This window comes from Suricata suricatta, chromosome 12, assembly GCF_006229205.1.
Source record: "Suricata suricatta isolate VVHF042 chromosome 12, meerkat_22Aug2017_6uvM2_HiC, whole genome shotgun sequence".
Lineage (NCBI taxonomy): Eukaryota > Metazoa > Chordata > Mammalia > Carnivora > Herpestidae > Suricata > Suricata suricatta.
Window position 1 is genome coordinate 15100033 of NC_043711.1, and position 16201 is coordinate 15116233.

General features: G+C 46.8%; 1 protein-coding gene and 1 non-coding gene across 5 annotated transcripts in view; one reads left to right on the forward strand and one right to left on the reverse strand.

The window, feature by feature from the left end:
- The window catches only part of LARS2 (leucyl-tRNA synthetase 2, mitochondrial), a 152820-nt gene that overhangs the window by 46389 nt on the left and 90230 nt on the right, over positions 1-16201 (forward strand). For all 4 annotated transcript variants that reach the window (XM_029917668.1, XM_029917670.1, XM_029917669.1 and 1 more), the window contains one exon: positions 3841-3930. In XM_029917668.1, the coding sequence (XP_029773528.1) occupies positions 3841-3930 (90 nt within the window). The remainder of the gene's footprint in view (positions 1-3840; positions 3931-16201) is intronic.
- LOC115275540 lies at positions 16061-16167 on the reverse strand. The gene has a single exon (XR_003901611.1). It is a non-coding gene; the product is annotated as a U6 spliceosomal RNA (small nuclear RNA).

Sequence of the window (16201 nt, forward strand, 5' to 3'; positions counted from 1 at the left end):
GGGATGAACTGGTGCTGTATCAAGAAAACCTGACTGCCTCTCCAATTTCAAAAGAGGACATTTGTTACATGAAGTCATCATGTGGGATTTGCCGAGTCAGAAAACTACTTGGAGGCATACCACATGATTTAAAATTTAGAGCATAAAATCCATCACTCATTTCCCAGGGCGTCGCACTTTGCATGCAGAACAGAGTTCCAGACTCCATGGGTCTCTCTGCCGGTTGGTCTTGAGTTGGTAGAGGGGTGGGGGGTTGCGCCCCACCGCGTTCCCGTGTGCCCCGCGGGACGTACTCCTCAGAGGTGCGCTCACACCAGCCGGGGAAGCGGATCTAAGCTGACTGACTTCATTCCCACTTTCATGGCTTCTTATGGGAAGTCTCGTAGAGAGCTGCTTTTGTTCGCTGTCCCTTAAGCTGCCTGCACAGGGTTTCTCCCTTTGGTACTGGTGACATTTGGGGCTAACTAATTTTTTGTTCTAGGGACTGTCTTGTGCATTGTAGGGTAAGTGCCACGTCTATAGTAGTGACAGAGATGTCGCCGGGCATCATCAGTTTTCCCTGGGGAGAGGACAGTCTGTATTGAGAGCCCTTTTCTTGGGAAAAGGAAGGAAGGACTGTTAACATCTTTGTGAGTGCTGACCCCCATCCCCAGAAGACCTTCGTCTACAGGAGTGCGATTTAAGTAACTAGTTCCCCAAACATGAAACTGCTAGCCAGTTGAAGAGTCAAAGGTTTTAAAGCTGTTTAATTCCATTAAGATGTCTTTGGTGATTTCCACTGAGATGAGGCATTAGAAAACTAGAAATAGTTATTTGGGGGTTTGGGGGCTCCTTTAAATTAGCAAATCAAGAAAGGTTCCGGAAAGGTTCTGTGACTTTTTTAGGAAGTGCATTTATTTATTTATTTATTTTAAAATGCATTTATTTATTTATTTTTTTAATGTTAATTTTTTAGGAGGGGGGAGGCAGAGCACAAGCACGGGAGGGGCAGAGAGAGGGAGACACAGAATCCGAAGCAGGCTCCAGGTTCTGGGCTGTCAGCACAGAGCCTGATGTGGGTCTTGAACTCACAGGCCTTGAGATCATGATATGAGCCCAAGTCGGATGCTTAACCGGTGAGCCACACAGGCGCACCTCAGGAAGTGCATTCCTGAGCAGGGTTCAGCCGCTCCTGGGACTGGCTCCCGGGGAGTCTGGTGGGTGCCTATGCGGGAATCTCTTCACGAGCAGAATGGACGGCACTGAGGGCCTGGCTGGGCCCTGTGTGCAGCAGATCGGAGTCAGCGGGCAGGAAGGCAGGTCCTCTCCTCAGGGTCTCCTCTGGGCAGGTGACACGGTGTAGGGGGTGGGGCAGTGGGAACGAGGCATACGTGCATTGAAACCCAACTGTTGGGAGTGGATTATGGTCCTTGCAGCAGTGGTTTTCAAGCCATACTCTTAGCAACTGATGTTATTTGTTCTTCAAATAATATGTGCCGAAACCCAATATAAATAAAACAGGTCAGAGCCCTGTTTGAGGCCAGGGCGCAAGACGGGGGCCCACGGTCCCATATCCCTCTCCTCGCCTCGCGCCGCCTCCCCTCATTTTCAAGGGGAACACGCCTTGCATTACACATGACTGAAAGTAGGCTAGTGCTTGGTTGGAGTTGGATAGTGATCTTTTTAAAAAAAATTTTCCCCACTGGATCTATTATCTTGTTTTCTAGTAAAAGTAATTTTCAAAACCATAAAACAAGATGAAGATAATAATGCTATTCCATTGCTGGTTAATTTTTCTCTCAATGTGGAGGCAGGTTCAGGCTCTGAGAACATCCACATGTACATACATACGTATATGTTCATTTGAAGTACTTTGACATTCTATTATGAAAAACTTAAACATATAGAAAAATAGAGGGGCACCTGGGTGGCTTAGACAGTTGAGTGTCCGACTTTGGCTCAGGTCATGATCTCACGGTTCATGAGCTCGAGGCCCGCATCAGGCTCACTGCTGTCAGCCTGTCGAACCCAGAGCCAGGTTTGGATCTTCTGTCCCCCTCATTGTGGCCCGCCCCCTCTTGCACTCTCCCATGAATGAATGAATGATAGAGAACAGAGAACTCCTCAGTTGAAACAATTGTCATTATCTTGGTGGTATTTACTTCGTATCTTTCCTTAAGCTAATGGATAAGAATTTTAAAAGACGTTCACAATAACAAGGTCTGGGGGTATTTTTACCCAGTCCCCCTACCCTCCACCCACCCCCTGCCCCAGCTCATCTTGTGGACCAACATGATTTGAATTTAATTTGTAAAACCTACACGAGGGATACAAATTTGATTCAATGTGCAAGCGTTTTTGGCATCCGTATAGTTTAGTTTTCATTTAGTAGTGATTTGGGGATGCCTCAACACTAGCAAACCAAACTTCCTAGAACACAGCTCCTGCCCTGCGCTTTGTCTGAAGATGGGAGTTCTTAGGGGGCTTGTCTAGAAAACTAAGGAAAATGGGCTGTGTGTGCTGTGCCTGCAGGGATGGGGCGGGCAGCTGGTGGGTGGAGAAAGGACAATAAAGGATCAGATGAACTTGGAGGTTTGGGGGGACAAGCCCTCCCGTAGCGTGCTGGTCCCATTCTGGGATCGGCAGAGTGCTTTGTGCATGACGTCGCTGCAGACCTGGTGTCCTGGGGCCTTGGGACCATGTTGTGCGGGTCACGGCTTTGGCATGGCATGGGGCCAGCCCGCAAGGGGCGAGCTCCAGTGTGGGCAAAGCTGTTACACCAGTGGGTTATTCACCTGCCTTGCAACCAGGAGGAAGGGAGCGATCAGAGTTGAATTCCTTGTTTTCTCAGAGTTTACTGTGCCATTTTTACAAAATAGCACATAAAAGGACCCAGGAGTCTTACATAAGAAAAAGTAGCCCATTGGGAGCCCCAGGAGATTCTCCTTACCCGGTTCCTGTCACACCGTTCCTCCCGTCCTGAGTTTTCAGCTCTCTCTCCATTCATCCACCCAAAGGAAGATGGAGTTGTATGCGCTTTTGAGGGAAGTATGCCTTGTTATCCATTCCATATGGAACAATCTGGCCCTACCCTACGTTAGCTATTTTCTGGAAGTTCAGGAACACTAGAAAAGTAACAATGTGGTATAATGTAGAGGTTTTGCCCTTACTTGGAATTATCAATTTAGAGGTTGATTAATCAGTAACTTGTTTTTCAAGATTCTATAGCAAACGTGTTTTCAGGACATAAAATACATTTGGAAAGACAAGCCAGGTGATTTCCCACTAAGTTTAATTTTTAATAATAATTTTAATGGGTCTTCCTAAATAGGCAACAGCCTGATTCACCTTATGGGATAAATGGAATATAAAAGAGTCTAAAGGAGCTTGCAGGGCCCAGTTATACGTAGAAACGCAAGAGTTCTTTTGAAATGAGCAGCCTACTGAAGCAGGCAGATACTCCTTTTGAATTTTGTGATTGCTCAGAACAAAGTATGTTCATGAAATAACATCACGATTCCCCAAATGCGTGCTGACGAAAATGGTAATACCCAATTTCATACAACATAATTCACCTGTTACTTACATGGATGGAGGGGAGAGGTGTGCAGAGAACTTTAGGTTTCTTTTCATTAAACTGGCCCTAGGAAAGGTAGGGGTGGCGTTTCAGTAACTCCTTTCTTTCCAGAATGAATTGCTTCTGCCCTCACTTTACAAATTGGTGGGAAATATATAGGCTGGTAAATGTTTTTGCGGTGTGATTGCTTTTCAGAATTGAACTGCAGGACCAGTGCGCGTGCTGCTGCTGGTGGGGGGGATGTTCACAATGGCCTGTGAGTGATGCGTCCTCCTCTTTGGCAGGAAATAACTACGTGTTCGCCCGATTACTACAAGTGGACCCAGCACCTCTTTGTTAAACTCTATGAGGCTGGCCTGGCCTATCAAAAGGAGGTAAGTTAAAGTTAGCTGCATTTTCTTTTCTTTTTCTTTCCTTTCTTTTCTTTGGGTTTTTATTTTAGGAGAGAGAACACAAGTGAGCATGGGACAGAGAAAGGAAGAGAGAGAGAGAAACAGGGCTTGTATTTTACTCAAAGTGGGGCTCGTGCTCTACCCCATGCGGGACCCGAACTCACAAACTGTGAGGTCATGACCTGAGCCGAAGTCAGAGGCTTAACCGACTGAGCCACGCACCCAAGGTTACCTGCATTCAAACAATGTTTAAATCTCCTCAGTCTTAGGAGAGCACGTCATTGTTCAGTAAGATACAAACCCGGACTCCACGGGAACCCTGAAAATGAGCCCCGCCTCCGCTCAGGAAATCGGCTTCGGCAGGCCTGCGGTTCCCCCTGCCCGGCTTCGTGTGGTGCCTCCACGGCAGCCCCGGGGCCTCTTTCCCCCTCGAATCCCACCGCCAAGTGTCCGCTGCCTGTAACGATCCCATGGAGGGAGCATAGGAAGAGCGGAAGTTTCTCCACTTCGAGCTTGGCTCGGGGTGCTGGGCAGCTTCACTCCGGGAACCGTGGTCTGTCTCCTGCTGACTGGGGTGGGCGCATCTCCCTCGCACGGCCTTGGGAAGATGTGAGGTGCTGTGTAAAGAACAGCTCTCATAAAGCCTGCACATCATGGTCTCCCAAGAAATGGAGGGGCTTTTACTGCAGGGGCTCAATCAATACTGGTAGATAAATCAGCCTTAGATGGTGAGAGAGGGAGGGGAAGACTGCCGTGGTGTCCTAGCTGCCAGCAGCCTGTGGTTGTTGATATTTAAATCGAAAGTCATTCAGATGGAATAATAATCAGTCAACAGGCTTGTTCATGTGGTAGTGAGCTAGTACCTGATGGGAGATCGGAGCATTTCCATCTTAACTGGATGACCTAGGGCTGCACTGGTCGAGCAAATTCTGAAGTAACAGGTAGAAAATCCACTGTCCCTTTGCGCTTGAGTCATTCTCCTTTGACCAGAGGGATTTAATGGCACAGAGTCACATTTGCTTTTCTGCGGTCACGTCACACAGCTTGGTCTTGCAGTGGAACAGAACTTACATAAGTGTTCTGGTTCAAGTTGAAAAATTTTAAGAACCAATAGGGAGACAAACGCAGATGCCTCATGGTGAATTTCAGAATAAAACCAAAATGTCTTAAAGCTCGACAGTACCAACATCGTGTGGTTGACCAAAATCAGGAGGTGAAAGTGGGGAGGAGAAGCAGAAGGGGGTGTGAGGCTGTCCCTTTGTGTTTCACAACAAGGAGGCATAGATGAGGAGCTAGAGCTGTACGTCTGTTTTCTTATCGTTAGAAAAGTTCGCTACTAAAGGTCAAGGGAGGGGTGTTGGTTAAGTGTCCAACTTCGGCTCAGGTCATGATCTCACGGTTCGTGAGTTTGAGCCCCACATCGGGCTCTATGCTGACAGCTCAGAGCCTGGAGCCTGCTTCGGAGTCTGTGTCTCCTGCTCTCTCTGCCCCTCCCCCACTCACATTCTGTCTTACTCTCAAAAATAAACAAACATAAAAAAAAACCCCTCAAAACCCAACTTTAAAGGTCAAGGTAGTAAAGACCCAAGAATGAGAAGAGGGGCCGGCGGTGGGAGGAGGGCTGTGTGACCACACTAAGTATCTCATTTCACGGCAGAGGGTCAGTAGAAGCATCTAAAGATAATCTGCCAAAATTGAAGTGTAATTTTATTAAAGTTACGATGGTAAACACCGGAAGAACTACTGAACGGAAGCTACTCAAAGTGGGGGAATGTTTTATTTATTTAGTTTAAAAATTTTTTTTTATGTTTCTTACTTATTTTTGAGAGACAGAGAGAGACAGCGTGAGCAGGGGAGGGGCAGAGAGAGGGAGACACAAAATCCAAAGGAGGCTCCAGGCTCCGAGCTGTCAGCACAGAGCCCGACGGGGCTTGAACCCTCAAACTGACTGAGCCACCCAGGTGCCCCATGGGGGAATGTCTTAACATTCATGTGAGATCGTTCCGAGGGTTCCTTTCTGATACTGCGCCCAAACTCAGCAAGCAATGGTTTCTTAAAAGCGGTTGCGGTGTTAAATCTGAAACGTCCATGAACGTTTCCGTTACGACGCAGCGCTCCATACTGTGGTCTGAACGGATTCTGTTTTACCTGCGCATACTCTTGTGGCATCACACATTGGTCCGGTGGAAAACACCGGTAGGTTTAGTGAGTTATGGAGGCCTTCCAAATGTTGACATATTTCACCCCAGGGATATCATCAGAAGAGTTTTCAAGGGATGGGAAGCTGTGAAGGTCATGGTGGCCAGATACGAGTTTTCTAAAATTCTAATTTTTTTTACTTCAAAGTTCAGATTTTGTCATTGGCAACAGAAGCCATCTGTGGTTTTCTTGGAGCAACAGGCACACTTTGTTTATTTTTGAGAAAGCGTTCGCCAGACTCCTAACATGTCGACACCCATAGTTTACGTTAGTCATTCGTTCACATAAAAACACAGTTATATGAAAAAGCTGGCCACTCCTGCTCACCGCTCAAACAGTTGTGGCTGTGCTTTTTCCCGAGACAACTGTCACTTTGTGTGGCGCCCTTCTTGTGCCTCCATCCTATTACATCCCAGAAAATACCAAGAGGATGTGTGTTCAAGTGATAAAATTTAAGAATGTGAATACAGGGGCACAGGGGTGGCTCAGTTATTTGGGTGTCTAACTGCGCCTTAGGTCATGATCTCACAGCTCGTGAGTTTGAACCCCGTGTCGGGCTCTGCGCTGACAGCTCAGCGCCTAGAGCCTGCTTCAGATTCTGTGTCTCCTCTCTCTCTGCCCGTCCCCCACTTGCACTCTTTTTCTATCTCAAAAATAAATAAGCATTTAAAAAAATTAAGAAAAAAAGAATGTGAATACATTTTATGGCTTTGTCAAGCACAGTATTAGTGAAGCTGACACCCCCCCCCCCCGCTTTCTGCTGTGAGTGTGCAGTAGGCAAGGACCCACTGACTGCTAGTAGAGTCTGGTGCCACCACCTTGATTCATGCTGAGGGCCACCATCTCGGCCACCATCAACTTGCACCATTGCTGCAGATGTGAACGCCAGGAAAAAAGGCAAATAGTGTCTTATTATAACGAAAAGAATTTTGATCTGCAGATCCCTGGGAAGGGCCGCGGGGACCCTCAGGGGTCACACTTGCAGAACCACTGTACAAAGTAAGCCGCCCCTACCCCTGCTCCCGTCTTTAAAGTAAGAATATTAAAATGTTGATTATTTAAAAATGTGATGTTGTTGGGGTGCCAGGGTGGCTCAGTCGGTTAAGCCTCTGACTTTGGCTCAGGTCAGATCTCATGTTCATGGGTTCGAGCCCCGCGTCAGGCTCTGTGCTGACACCTAGCTCAGAGCCTGGAGCCTGCTTCTGGTTCTGTGTCTCCTTCTCTCTCTGCCCCTCCCCTGCTCATGCTCTGTCTCTCTCTGTATCAAAAATAAATAAAACATTAAAAAAAATTTTTTTAAGTCTTTAAAAAAATAAATAAAATGTGATGTTGTTGAATAGGTTTTATTTTCTTCAGAGGAAGTATTGAGTCCCCATTAACATTTGGGATGAATTGACTGTGAATTTTATGCAACTGGGTCATACTGATGTCCAACTACTGTAGACTCTCCTGGGTCAATTTAATTTCTTTTAAAGTAAAATCTTAAAAAAGTATTGTTTACTGTTTATTTATTTTTGAGAAAGAGACAGAGTGGGAGACAGACGGAAAGAGAGGGAAACATAGAATCTGTCCAGGCTCTGAGCCGTCAGCACAGAGCCCGATGCGGGGCTCTAGTGCCTGAACCACGAGATCTTGAGCTGAAGTCGGATGCTTAACCGACTGAGCCACCCAGCGGCCCCTAATTTCTTAGAACACCGTACCTGTTCCTGTGTCCGGAGCCCCCTCAGGTGAGGAACAGCAAGAGACGAGAATACCCATCTGAGGTTCCTGACTGCAGCAGATCTTTTCGTATTGTGAAGGCATAATTTCCCAAAGTTAAAAACCTGGCTCCCACAGAAATACAAAATGAACACATGATTTTGTTCAGAGAACACAGAGATTTTATTCAGCACTCATTAATGAGGAAACCAGTCATATGTTAATACTGGTTGAAATTGCGATTTTAAGAAAAAGGGATTTATTGAGTCAAGAGAATACCGAAATGAATCTGCTAGTGGAATCTAGACTACAAGGCAGTAATGTCCTACAAGGCAGTCCGTGTAACTTTGGGGGCTGTCTTTTCTAGGAAACAAGTCATTTGCATTGCCACTGGATGGGTGCCTTTGGCATTACCCTCAGACAGAGATCATTTGCATCAGGATGAGCTTTCTACAAGTTGACCTCTCCCTTCGCACCCAGACAGGGCTGTAAAATAACTTGCGCTATAGTAAATAGTAAGTCAAACTACGGTTACCCTTCTCTAGAAAATTCGATCATCCCTGGGGGGTGTGGGCGAGCTAGACAATCCCAGCTTAGATGGAAAGGTCCCCTGGCAGTTCCTTTGGTCTGTTTGTAATTTAAAAATTAAGATAATTTTTAACACCATTATTCAGAAGTCAGGGTAGGAAGAGAATCAGTGGGAAATTATCGGAGAGTTCCGCTGCACTCCATAGATCAGTGCGATCTGGCAGGCTGGCAGACACCTTCCTGCAAGAGGCCCCCAGGCTCCAGTAATTAGATCCAAAAGGGATTTGTGCCCTGGCATCCCCCTTGGGTCCGGGCAGAGGGAGGGAGATATCGTGAGCTACATTCTGTTTCCCAAGTGACAGCAAGGAGGAACACAAATGAGAGCTCTAAGACATGAAAGGCCCTAGTGAAGCAGAGGGTGTGCTGTGGGCGAACCACAGGGAGGAGTAAATATGTCTCTGAAGCGTGTAAGCGTTGTCTTAGGTTATTCCGTGTTCCCTAGCCTCAGTTGCGTGGTTCCTGTTTAGTTGATATGCATGTGATATGAAATGAGGGACCCGTCGATGTGACCGTGTAATCGTTTCTCACACGGAGCCCTCACGGGTGCTGTGTAATATTCCTTTATACAACACGTTATTTTTAGTAGCTGTTTGTCATATATTTAAGTAGAACTTTTGAATGGATTGCACATTTATTGTAATATCCCTGTATAGGACACTCGCTTCTCTGTCCCTGCACGCAGGGTTTGTCCATGCTGCCTCCGTTTTACAGCACGTCAAACTCAGATAGGAAACGACCCCATCACCACTGGGTCTGATCTGAAGCCAATCACGTGCAGCATCTTAGGAGCTAAGTGACTTTTTTAAAGATGGAAGGGGTTCCACGGGAGGGTGCCACTGCGTGGACACAGCCATTCTGCTAGCTCCAGAGGTCTCTCTTTCCCATACCTCCCATTACCTCTGCCCGTGGGGGATACAGTCCAGTCACCCCTTCCCCGTGGCTTCTCTCATAGGAACAACTGTGTTAGTTTCCTATTGTCACTGCTGTAACAATCACCACAAACTTGGTTGCTTACAACTACACACATTTATTGTCTTATATTTCTGGAGGTCAGAAGCCCATGAAATGGGTCTCACTGGGGTAAAATCAAGATGGCGGCAGGGCCACCTTCCTTCTGGAGACTTGAGAAGCAAATCTGTTTCCTTGCCTCTTCCAGCTTCAGGAAGCTGCCTGTGCTCCTTGACTTTTACCCCACTTCCCTCCCCGACCCCCAGTCTTCAAAGCCAGAGCGTGGCGTCATGAAGCCTCTCTGATTCGTGTTTCCAGCACCCCACCTCCTTCTCCGACTCTGACTCTTCTGCCCCCTCTTTCTCTTGGAAGAGTCTTTGACATTACTTTGGGCCCCCCACCTGGATAATCCAGGCTATTCTCTCCACCCCGAGATCCTTCATTTGATCAGATCCTCAAAGACCCTCTTGCTGCGTAGGTAACATCTTCACCAGTTTCAGGAATCAGGACACGGACATTCCTGGAGTGTGATCATTCTGCCTCCCATAAGCCTCTTCTCCCGGATTCATTTAGGATTAACCAAGTCAGTGCTTCTGAAGAGCCTGGAATGGTGCCTGGCACACAATTGGTGCTCAGTAAGCACCCGCTTGAGCATGCCTGCAGAGTTGCCTAGAGTCATGGTTAATTTAAATCGGAAAAATGGTAAAAGATTCCTAAATCTTCCTGGCTAATTCTAAGGCAGCTCACCCATGGCCAGGTATTAGGGAAGAATAATGTAGCTTATTTTATGGATTTTACTTAGAAAGTGTTTTTGTTGCTGGTTGTTTTAATTTTTGTGTGTCCACTAAATTGTCATGATCTTGAGAAAAAAATCATAAGCAGGATACAAAAAACGCACACTGGGTAGATTGGTTGAAGATCAGCGTTAGCCCCCATCCAAGGTCTCCGTTTATTGGATAGCTATTTTCAAGTTGGCTGTAACACCTAAAACATCTTGATGTCAGGTAGCATGCCTTTCCTAGGGTTTACTTCAAGATAGGAGCTTTTGAAATTAACATCAGAAAGCTAATTGACTTTAGAAAGCCTGCACATAGCATACTCTGTAAAGCGTATTTAGCCAAAAATAACCTGCATGTTCATACCTTTCCTCTAATAGCATTGTCATAACTTTTTTTGAAATAGGAGATAGCTTTAACCCTTAAGTTCAGTTCTGCTTATAAAGCCGTGCAGATGAACTTACATTTAGGGAAAGTATTTCAGCAGAGCATTACTAAACATGGCTCGAGTGTGGCAGTCTTTTGTTCTTGACTCACACCATCCATCAAAATGCTCATTTCTTTGCAGAAGGAATCTCTTCTTGCTCTCGCCAAACAAAAATATTTTCAGCCAAAAATATGAATATGAAGACCTCCACTTGGCAGCACATTAATTTCACCTCTCTGGTTTAAAAAAGTATGTGGATGCAGTTGGTGGGGAGGATGCTGTATTCTGCCCGGGCATTCTGGGGACTGTGGAGGCCACCTGATCTGTGGGTTTGGCTTTGGCCTGCTCCGCGATTTTGGAGGCGGCCGGTGACAGTGCTGATGCACCCACCCCCGCGGGGTGTGCCATGTGGCCTCGAGCTGGGGGATCCTACTGAAGGCAGCACTGCACCGGCAGGCGGCCTGTCCCGCTCTGCCCCCTCGTGGCTTTGGGAGGTGGTGACGGTAAATAACTGGTCGCCTTGGAAACCGTCCTCTCGGGGTTGCTCTGACCAAGCTCAGGCCCTCTCTGGATGGAACGGAGCAAGATGGATTTTGAGAGTTTGATGTTTTAATACGATCTATGTGGTGTTCCTTAATTATGCATAGTTTTGTCAGGGAAAAAAGCTAATGGACCTTGAGAAATCGATTCCCTAAAGCATCCTTCTGGAGCCTGCAGCTGCCTGAGAGCACACTCAGGAGAGGTTTTTGGTGGTGTAAAAGCAGAGCCTGAGGAGAAAGAAGCGAGGGAAATGATGGAGCGCAGCCAAGGGCCCGAGGAGTGCTGTGTGGGCCAGGAGACGAATGCATGCTAATGGAGGGTGCGATCTAGAAGGGACTGGCAGCCTGTGTGAAGGGTGAGGCCCGGGAGGCGGGCGGAGACTAGCGGGTCTGGAACGGGAGGTTACAGCGGGGCAGTAAGACCAGCAGCCTCCGTGTCACAGAGAGGAGAAGGGATACAGGAGAACTCGAGGTGGACTTGCCCCAAGAATCTCCAGCGGAGTCCATGGTGGCTCACACCCCTGAGAACTCACGGGCCAAGAAGTGGAGGGGGGAGGGGCAAAGGCGATGGGACCCCCACTGGTATGGCACAGAATCGGTCCCTGTGAACATGGCTGATTGATGTCTATGGTTGTGTTGCAGTATGGATTTAAAAATTTTTTTAAGTTTATTTATTTTGAGAGAGACAGAGACAGCACAAGTAGGGGAAGAGCAGAGAGAGGGGGAGAGGGAGAATCCCAAGCAGGCTCCACACTGCCAGGACAGAGCCCCGCCGGGGCTCACACTCATGGAACCGCTAGATCCCGACCTGAGCCGAAACCAAGAGTCAGACGCTTCACTGACTGAGCCCCCAGGCGCCCCACGGTGTGCATTTATAAAAGACTCTCTGAAAGCTTCCCGTGGATCAGATGGCTCAAACACACAAACAAAAAAATAGGAATTTTGATATTTAAGCCTTGATCAACTGGAAAATTCTCTTATGTGGAATGGTTCCTTCTGTGACTTTGCCAGATAATGTAAGTGAGGGAAGCAGTGAGCAGAATCTACTAGAGTTCAGCACGTGTGCAGGTGTGTTAATGATTTCATGTATTGATTCAATTCCCTGATTGATTTAAGGTTGATTTCTCGAGGTACAGGTATAGGCTCTATTTTACAAATAAGGCTAGTTAACTAAAAAGGAGCACGGAATTGACTTTTAGGAGGTGAGAGCAAACAGACAGGTCAACCAGGAAAGGGAAGGAAATGACTGTAGTCAGGAAACAATAGTAACTGCAGCAAGACTGTGCTTGCTTGCAGCCCAAGGTGTCCATCAAGTAAACGTTCAAGATGTGGAAATCGGGAATACTGGGTAAGAGGAGACCCTGCTTTCAAGGGAAGCTGTGTGATCTCTAGAGACTGTCTATGAGAATGGAGACCCGAGGGGCGCCTGGGTGGCTCAGCTAAGTGTCTGACTTCTGCCCACGTCATGATCTCACGGTTTGTGGGTTTGACCCTGTATCGGGCTCTGTGCTGACAGCTCGGAGCCTGGAGCCCACTTTGAGTTCTGTGTCTCCCTCTCTCTCTCTGCTCCTCTCTCTGCTTGTGCTCTGTCTCTGTATCTCTCTCAAAAATAAAGATTAAAAGAAATTTTTAAAAATTTAAGATTAATAAATAAATATTTGAAAAAAAGAAAAGAATGGAGACCTGAGAAACGGGATTTGGGAAGCAGTTCCTGGGGGCTTCACGAGGCTGCACATTCTGCATGTCGCGGACCCCAGGGCCCTGCATGTGGCCCATCCCCGGCTTAACCCCCTGTGGAAACACTGAGCCTGAACCCTGCAAGTCTGTGGATGGGCTGACTCACCGTCCTGGGAAGAAATGCGAATGCGTTCGCCCAGCTGATGCAGCTTTGATGTAAGATGCTGTTTTCCTTTGGTGCTCTTGCCGTCCCCCTCAAGACTTTCAGTGGGGGACAAATTGGGTTTGTGTTTTGCTTTTATTTGTCTTTGATTCAACACCGGGGTTTTATGATAATGGGTAAGCCTCTTAGGAGCACATCTCCCTCATTGTGTTTTGTAACCTAGAGCCTGAGAGATGCGAGGCTGTGTGGGAAACATTGATAAGAAAATAAAGTCCTGTTCGTTTGTGCAGTCGGTGGTACTGTTTGCTTCCCCGTGTCCTCGGAGGTTTGCGGGGGGCGGGAGGCAGAGGTGCCGCATAAAGGGCTTTTTTATTTTTTTTAAGTAAAAAAATTTTTTTAAGTTTATTTATTTTGAGAGAGAGAGAGTGAGCAGGGATGGGTCAAGAGAGAGCAGGGGAGGATCAGAGAGAGCAGGAGAGAGAGAATGCCAAGTAGGCTCTGCACTGTCAGCACAGAGCCCCATGTGGGGTTCAAACTCATGAACCATAAGATCATGACCTGAGCAGAAACCAAGAGTCAGATGCTTAATGGACTGAGCCACTCAGGCCCCCAGGGCTTTTTTTCTTTCTTCTCTATTTTATATAGTTTTGAGTGGTGCATCTTTTTTCTTTTTTTTTTTTTTTTTTTGGTGTGGGAGGGGGGTGTCTTGAAAGACTTGTCTATGTTCCTAAACAATACTTGGTCTTTTTTTTTTTTTTTAATGTTCAAGCATGCTCATCTAGTGTTATGAATTTTATTTTGCTATTATTTTTTTAATGTGTAGCTTTGAGAAAGATGGAAAGACAGAGCATGAATGGGGGAGGGGCAGAGAGAGAGGGAGACACAGAACCCAAAGCAGATTCCAGGCTCTGAGCTGTCAGCCCAGAGCCCCATGTGGGGCTTAAACTCAAACTGCAAGATCATGACCTCAGCTGCAGTAAGATGCTCAAACTGCTGAGCCATCCAGGCCCTCTGGTCTTTTTTTTTTTTGAATCTTTCATTTTAAGTGGTACCCCTCTCTCTAAGCCCTAATACAGGCCATGATAATAGATGAGTAACTCATCCTTAGTTTATCAACCTAAAGTTTTTAGGCCTAAGGTACTTTTGTCCTATATTTTGCCTCTACATTGACGGATTCAAGGTTCTTCGGGACCCTGGAACGAGAGGGAACCATCGCACATCTTTCCCGTCCGCCTCTGCTTTGCAGCCTTAAGTTTTGCAGTGGAGCCTCCGATTCAGTTGCCGAGGCACAGCCCAAGGCGGTCAGTCGGTCCTCCACTTCTCATTTTTAGATATATCTCTGCATCAGTCACGGTCCCGGCCGGAAGTTGAGACCACGGCCGGAAGTTGAGACCACACCCGGAAGCAGTTATTGAAGGAAATGTAACAAAATGACTGGTTTTGTGTAGGGTTTAGGGAACCTCGCAAGGGGCGATCAAGCACTGGTGCTGGCAACAGAGGGGAGCCTTTGCCACCCCAGGCTGAAGGGGCCGTTACTAGGACTGGAAGAACGGTAGCAGACGCCTGTGTGATGGAGGGTGTGGCCTTTGGTACCAGCAGATGCGCCCCGACTGGGAAGGCACCAGGACACCTCCCTCCCACTGAGTGCCTCTGGAGGGCAAGGGTCCAAGTTAATGCCGGTGCAAAGGTCAGCTTTCTAGAGTGCAGGCCACGGCAGAAAGAGGATTTGGAGGGGGAAAGGGACAAGGCTCAGCATCATCTCTTCTTAGAATTGCTTAGTAAAATTTTATTTACTTAAAAAGATTTTTGAGGGTTGCCTGGGTGGCTCAGTTGGTTAAGCGTCCAACTTCAGCTCTGGTCATGATCTCGCGGTTCTTGAGTTCAAGCCCTGTGTCAGGCTCTGGCCTGACAGCTCAGAGCAATAATATTCTTACCTCCACTTGCTGGCCCATGAACTCACAAGTGTAGATCGTGTGCTACAAGAGGGGCAAGTTTTCTACTAACGCCACAAAGGTCTCACCCAGTGAGTGGCGTTTGACAGTAATTTCTGGTACAAGTGAAAAATCATAAAGATAATACTCCTTTAAAATTTTTTTAATGTTTTTTTAAAATTTTTTAGAGACAGAGACACAGTGTGAGTAGAAGGGCAGAGAGGGAGACACAGAATCCAAAGCAGGCTGCGCTGACAGCTCAGAGCCTGACGCGGGGCTCAAACTCATGAACCATGAGATCACGACCTGAGCCAAAGTCGGCCACTTAACCAACTGAGCCACCCAGGCGCCCCATAGAGGTAATATTCTTACCTCCAAATGTGGTTGTGCAGGATTAGAAGAGCCAACCTTAGTTTGGCCCTTAAGCACAGCATCTAGCACATGGTAATCAGTCAGTAAGTGTTAGCTCTTCATATTCAAATAAATATATTTGTTTGCCCTAAAATAACCTGATTCTGCTAAGTTCCAGGTGCCATGTTTTTCTCTTTTCTGTGTTTATTAAAAGTCCCAATCACGCAGGTTCATCTTTTCGCACACGAAGATTGACTTGATTAGACAGACACTCTCAGGCTTCCTTCCAAGCCTGTTCTTTAAAAAAAAAAAAAAATTTTTTTTTTTTGGCGGGGGTGCGCCTGGGTGGCTCAATCAAAGCTTCCAACTTCAGCTCAGATCATGGTCTTCCAGTTTGTGGGTTCAAGCCCTGCATCGGGCTCTGTGCTGACAGCAAAGAGCCTGGAGCCTGCTTCCGATTCTCTCTCTGCCCCTCCCCTACTCATGTTTGCTCTCTCTCTCTCGTGCGTGCCCTCTCAAAAATAAACATTAAAAAATAATAAAAGAAGATATTTTCTTAAATTTAAATTTTAGTTAACATACAGCACAGTATTGGCTTCAGGAGTAGGACTGCGTGAGTCATCACTTACATGCAGCACCCGGTACTTATCACAAGTACCCTCCTTAGTATGCACCCATCTAGCCCGTCTCCCACCTACCTTCCTCCATCAACTCTAGTTTCTTCTCTATTGTTAAGAGTCTCTTGTGTTTTGTTTCCCTCTTTCCTCTTCCCTTTCTCTATGTTCATCTGATTCTTTTTCTTTTTTTTTTTTTTTTTTAATATGGAACGCTTCACGAATTTGCGTGTCGTCCTTGCGCAGGGGCCATGCTAATCTTCTCTGTATTGTTCCAATTTTAGTATATGTGCTGCCGAAGCGAGCACTTCATCTGTTTCTTAAATCCCACACATGAGTGAA